This window comes from Papilio polytes, unplaced genomic scaffold, assembly GCF_000836215.1.
Source record: "Papilio polytes unplaced genomic scaffold, Ppol_1.0 DF821845.1, whole genome shotgun sequence".
In the NCBI taxonomy this organism is placed as follows: Eukaryota; Metazoa; Arthropoda; class Insecta; order Lepidoptera; family Papilionidae; genus Papilio; species Papilio polytes.
Genome location: NW_013527359.1, coordinates 850,712 through 857,227, shown reverse-complemented (window position 1 = coordinate 857,227; position 6,516 = coordinate 850,712). Strand labels below are relative to the sequence as shown.

General features: G+C 34.3%; 1 protein-coding gene across 1 annotated transcript in view; it reads right to left on the bottom strand.

The window, feature by feature from the left end:
• The window catches only part of LOC106107766 (dual specificity mitogen-activated protein kinase kinase 7-like), a 14,689-nt gene extending 9,390 nt beyond the window's left edge, over positions 1-5,299 (bottom strand). The window contains exons 1-7 of the mRNA XM_013288767.1: positions 5,011-5,299; positions 2,688-2,767; positions 2,271-2,414; positions 1,736-1,963; positions 998-1,177; positions 546-692; positions 213-289 (exon numbers count right to left, since the gene is read on the bottom strand). Of these exons, the coding sequence (XP_013144221.1) occupies positions 213-289; positions 546-692; positions 998-1,177; positions 1,736-1,963; positions 2,271-2,414; positions 2,688-2,767; positions 5,011-5,152 (998 nt within the window). The 5' untranslated portion in view covers positions 5,153-5,299. The remainder of the gene's footprint in view (positions 1-212; positions 290-545; positions 693-997; positions 1,178-1,735; positions 1,964-2,270; positions 2,415-2,687; positions 2,768-5,010) is intronic.
• Positions 5,300-6,516: the final 1,217 nt, after the last annotated feature.

Below are 6,516 nucleotides of genomic sequence, written 5' to 3'. Positions count from 1 at the left end.
CACGGGAACAGCTAGTTAACTTAATAATCATCATCCTCTTATCCCTATAAAGGGTTGGCACAGTATGTGCTGCTCTTCCATACATTTCTGCCTGAATTCACTCTTTTCTTAAGCACCTATTTCACACAATCCAACCATACTTTCTTTGATCCTTAGTAGCCATCCAAATACACTTCTGTTTACTTAATATTGTAATAATTTATATTATTTACCATTGAGATACAAAAGATTTGAATTCTGACGTGAAATCACTCGTATCTGGCAATTGAGGTGGATCGTCTGCTATTACCTGAAAAGAAAAAGAAAACAAATTATTTACGTTAAACAATTACTAGCTGTTGCTCGCGTCTTCGTCCGTGTGGAAATAAAAATTGTAATAAACGTTACGTTACTAATAACATAGCTATTTATTGATGAAAGAATTTTTTAAATTGACCCTGTAGTTTTTGAGTTATTACAAACACACAAAAATACAAATCTTCCCCTTTTATAATATTAGTATTGGTTTTTTGCTAAAATATCAAAACATATGCTGTAAAACTCACCCTTGTAAGAACTTCAAAGTCATTTTGGCAGTTTCTATATGGAAAGACGCCGGTGGCGAGCTCCACTAGCGATATACCGAGAGACCACACGTCTGCTCGAATATCATAGTCCGGTCTACTGGGGTCCGGCGGGTCTATTCTCTCAGGCTGTAAAAAATATATCCTCACTAAAAATCCACTAATTAAACTAAAATTGGCCAAAAACCATCTACTCAAACGAATATAAAAAAGATTTAAAAATCATCTTTCTTCTCAATCTCGATCATTTCCAAAAAAATTTTCAACTTTTGAATTCTATATGTTGCCCGAATAAAACTATAATACAGATATAAAGCATGTTTTAACATTAAGTGGTCTCCAATAATAATGGTAATGGTTTAGAGTACAAGTAAAAAATAAACTAAAAAACCCTAAACCCATATTAAAATAAATGATAATATAAATATAGTTACAGCCATATACGCAGCGCACCCGGCGCTCCTCGTTTTAGCCTTCGAGTCGACTAGACGTCCGCTAATGCCGAAGTCACACAACTTCACGTTACCACGCTCATCTAACAGGATGTTACTCGGCTTCACATCACGGTGTATCACACCATGACTCTCCTTCAGGTATGATAACGCCTTCACCGTCTGTACATACAATATGTGTTACTGGAAGTGGCTTATTCTGGAATGTTGGGGAATCTCACATACTTTAGGGAGAATCTTATCTAGATAACACAACATATGTACAATGGTATAGTAACTCAAGTTTCGTACCACTTTCGAACAGAGGGTAGATAGAAATCTACTTGTTACCATCACCAGCCCACTATACATCCTACTGAGGGTCTCGGTGCCTAACCTAAGTTAGGATTAGACCAACGATGCTGGCCCACTGCACGTTGACTTGAACACATAACTTTGAATTTCTTTGCCTTTTCTTTACCGTTAGAACGTCGGGTAAATTATGTACAAATGTAATATTTGAATTACATAGAAAAGCATATACATGGCAAGATTCGAACTAAAGGTCCCTGGATATCATGTCAAGTGCTCAAACCCTGAGCCACCGCCTATGTCTACTTGTAGATGTTACAAAATCAAAAATCATGCTAGTACAATAAAAATTTACAAAACCCTAAAGGCACATGCCAGTCTTTTACAGGTGAGCCAGTTACTGGCATATGTAATCCCATTTTTACTTACCGCAACAGTAACTTTGCCAAGTATAGCCTCCGGTATTGGTGCGCCGAGCCGTTTGAGTAGCTTATCGAAGCATGACGCCATCAGTTCCATACAAATCCATACATCCGCGTCCGTAACAAAGCAACCCAGGCAGCGAACGATGAATGGACAATCGTGAGACCGAACCACCACATCTAAATCCATTAAAATCCTTTTGGTTTCCTCCGAATTACCAGAGCGCCGCATTTGCTGAAAAAACAAAGTAAATGTAAATGAAAAATAATTATTATATTAATAACTGCAATTGTCTGTCTGTCAATGATATACATCTATATAATAAACTAGCTATTGCCCATGACTCCGTCCGCGTGTTATTAAAAAAAACAAAAGCGAGTAGACTATGTGTTCTTTCAGACTATTCTCTACATCTATCCCAAATTTCATTGAAATCCGTTTAACCGTTTAGGCTACAAACTCTAACAAACATCCATCCATCTAAACTTTCGCATTTATAATATTAATAATTTATATAAGTGAATAATTCAATATTAGTTACCTTAACAGCAATGACTGCTCCAGAAGGTTTGTGCAGCATCTTGACAACATGTCCGCAGGTACCACTTCCCAGCTCGCCCATATGTTGCAATTCATCTATACTGGAGCGGTACTCTACACCACCCACATTTAACTTTCCACTCACCTATAAAGAACAATACAATCAGCTTATAGAAAATTGTAACAATAAAGTATTAATAAATATAGCAAATGTTTAATATTTTTGGGATTTTTGCAAATTGGAAGATAACCAGAAATAGACTGAAATGGAAAAGGCTCGTGAACTGAGGCCCAATGTTTTGGATCTTTACCTAGGAGATGTTTTTATTTATTCCATTAGATTTAGGTGACATTTCAATTAAAATTCTGTATGGCATAAAACAGTTAAATATATTAATAATTATGAATAATATGATACCTTGTAAACTTCCCGCATACGAAATTCCGTTTCAGTTGCCTGAGGTGATCTCGGTGGTAGTGGTATGTCTCTATTGAATACTGAAAGAAGAAAAGCAATCATTTTTCCACTAAAATAAAATAGAACAATTTATCTAATCAAATCTTACAATTTTAGGATATTTTTATAAGGTTTTTATTGCTACTAGCATTCGCCTGTGTCTATGTTCACATGGAATAAAAAAATAAGTAAGTAGTCTGAAAGATTCAATCAACAGACTTACAAATGCTAACAAACATCTATCCATCTAAACTGTCGCAATTATATTATTAATAAGATAATATAGCATCCATTTGACATTGTCTTGTAATGTAGTTTATTTGCAAAAAACCTAGAATTAGAACATACTCTCACTAAGACTGCTTTAGGGGCCCTAAAATTCAACCAAATCAGTTGGAGCCATATCTAGATTTCACACATCCTTGTTACCTCAAGGAACATAATTGTGAATCAAGACTTTTAATGATAAATTTCCATAAAGCATCACATCCCAATGGACATGTGAGTCAATACTACAAAATGGAGCAATGAAAATAAACGATGGCATCATTTGTTAAACTGAGTCAAAGGTAATAAAGCATTTCTTAATGATATATGAAGTAAAGGATATGGCATGAACTCATGTCTTTGAAACATTGTGTAACATATTTCTTATGCAAATAAAAAGGCAAGACACATTTATACAAGAATTGCTTGCTTTATATAATATAGCATATTGTTATAATATGTGTTTGCATAAACAGATGTATTTACAATGAATTATGTCTAAACTAGCTGTACTTGAGACTCTGTGCTAATTCCAGACTGTGTTTTCCATCCAGAACTGAGGTATTCTAATGCTATGAGATAACTGTGATGCATTGACCTATTAGGTAATGTCTATGGGCAGTCTAGAGTTGTGCTTGTCGCTGCCTGGTTCATGCTGTATGTGCGAGAGGTCATGTACCATGATCATTGTCCTATCGTATTAAGTTAAGTGCATTATTCTATTTCACCAGTGTAAAAGTGAAATAAAGCAGTAACAAACTTATATAAAAACTGTCACATTTATATTAGTAGGATAAACATGTTTTTAGCAAAAGTATGTTCAATTTTTTTCAACTTTAAATAAAAACTGTGTTGTCTACCAAATTATGCACATTTTTATTCACAATTATAATTAAATAATATCTTATAATGAAAGTTTTGATTTGCAAACATAAAATGTTATTGTATGCAATAACAAATTATGATATTGAATATTTAATTTAATAAAACTTCTGCAATAAATAAAAATAAACTTTGCTATGTCCATAAATATTATAACAGAAAGAACATAAAGCAGTATGGACAATATGTTTACACTTTGCATAAATATTATATACATTTATCCTTTTTTTTTAATATGTATCATTGGTATAGTACTACCCTATTTGATAACCATACTACCTAAGGTGTTATTCTTGTATGTTTAATATTGATATAAATACATGCTTTATCTTGCTATATGTAGTCAATAATTACAAAGAATTAAACACAAATATCAGAAATATAGGCAGGTACATCACAATTATCATTTAAAAAGTTTTAATTGCCCCAAAACCTATACTGATATAAAATGAAAAAAATCACCATTAAAAAGCTACATTTTCAAGGAACAATTGCTATATTTTATTCTAATTAACAGGAGTGAAGTCACAAGTAACAGTTAGTGTAAAAATATAAGAAAGACACAAGAAACTAGTTTCAGCCCTCACAGGTTTTATTTACTTTAGATATAGGAAATGTATTTAATTAAATTCAGCAGTACAGCATGTTTTGCCAAAACCCATAGATAATATTATTCCTTTCAAAACAATGGTGTCTGTTGACACAATAAATATGCACATATAGTTAAAACTGTATGCTTGCTGGGTGCACACCACCCACAGTGTCTTCAATGCCAAGTTATGCAAATAACCTATTTACATTGTTAGTCCTCCCTGTTTGAAAAACCATTTGTGTGAATATCAAACAAGATTGTCTAAAAATTCCCCACTAATATTGACATATATCAACCTCAATTTTTAAGCATATGCTTTAATACTTACATAAAACATTATGACCTTTCTATAATACAGCAAATCTTACGTATTATTTGTCGAGATGTTTGGCCAAATTATATCAAAATTATTACTTTAAGACATGTAATTTATGAATTCGAACATAATGTTATGGCACAAAACAGATGTCAAGAGAATATCATTCTCTAATGAAAAACTAATGCTATGTAATTAAAAAGGTATATCGTAACGAATGGACTTACGGGGTCTAAACTTCCGGCCTCCAGACTTAGGTGTTCCGAGACCACCTTGGTTCTGTAAACCACCATCTCCCCGCGTACGCATTTCATTTTGAAATCGTTCTTGCAAACCTTTCAATTTCTCGTCAATTGAACTATTGGACATTGTAACGAATAAAATTGTTCACGTATCACATTTAAGTACTTAAATCTAAACATCTATTATAATATTTACACGAAAATTAATAAAAGACTTGGAGTGAGCAGTCCAAAGATTTCCTTCTTCTAATTCTAACCATCACTCACTTTGTAAGTAAAACACGATCCGTTCATTTTTAATCTTTATTTATGTAATTCTTCATTCGTTCTTTCATTCTTTACAACTGTTAGGCTAAGTCTACATGACCTCAAAAAACAGTTTGGAAATAAAAAATTGTCTATGGCATTACTTTTTTTCTTTAAATTACAAATTAAATGAAGCAGTTGTAGTGAAAAATGATTGTTGAAAATATTTCCCCCTTTTCACTAAGGGTCAAATGAGCCTTCAATTGCAATGCATAAGATTTTAGCAAAATAAAAGGCTAGGCCTATGTATGAAACAGCGAATACTCACGTCAGGTTCGAAGCCGGCATAACCGACAAGTTCAGTGTAGCTGTGGGCCTGCACCAGGGATCGGCTTAAAGTCCTTATCTGTTGTGTCCTTATCGACGCGTTAACTTTGGAGAGTTCCAGAGTAGAGTGGAGAGATGTCAGTATAAGCTGGAGACAGCTGGACTGAAGATAAGCAGAGCGAAAACAGAGCAGTTATTCGGCGACTTTGGGGGCTTATACAGTTTCACCCCGATTGCCTTGGATGCTGCTCATCTTCCAGTTTGCTCCGACTTCCGGTACCTCAGCTCATTAATCCAAAACGACGGCGATATTGACCGTGACGTAACAAATAGATTAACAGAGGGATGTATGAAATGGCGAGATATCACAGGTGTAATATGCGACTCACAAATTCCGCTTAAAGTAAAAGGGAAAATTTACAAAGCTGTCGTAAGATCTGTCATGATGTATGGATTTGAATGTTGGACAGTAAAAGAAACGGATGAAAGGAAACTACATGTGGCATAAATACGAATGTTAAGATGGATGTGTGGGGTAACACGAATGAATAAGATACGTAATGAGTATATTAGAGAAGTTTAAGAGTAGCCCCAGTGGTAGATTATGAGTTATGAGAAAGAGATGGATGAATTGCGTGAAAGGTGTCATGATCGAAAAGGGATTGATGACCAAGATGACGTATAATAAAGTTATGTGGAGGACAAAAACCTGCCGAGCCAACCCTACGGTAGTAGGATAAGGAGGAAGATGATGGAAAGGCGTAGTCCTCTCTCTCCGCCTCTCAGACTCCATAATAATTGTTAAAATAAGCATATGAAGCCTACGATCGTGGATTATACCTTATAAATGAACATTGATCACGCACGCGGATTCATTAAATTGACTATTAAACTTAAGGTGGGCAGAGCTAGTCCTGA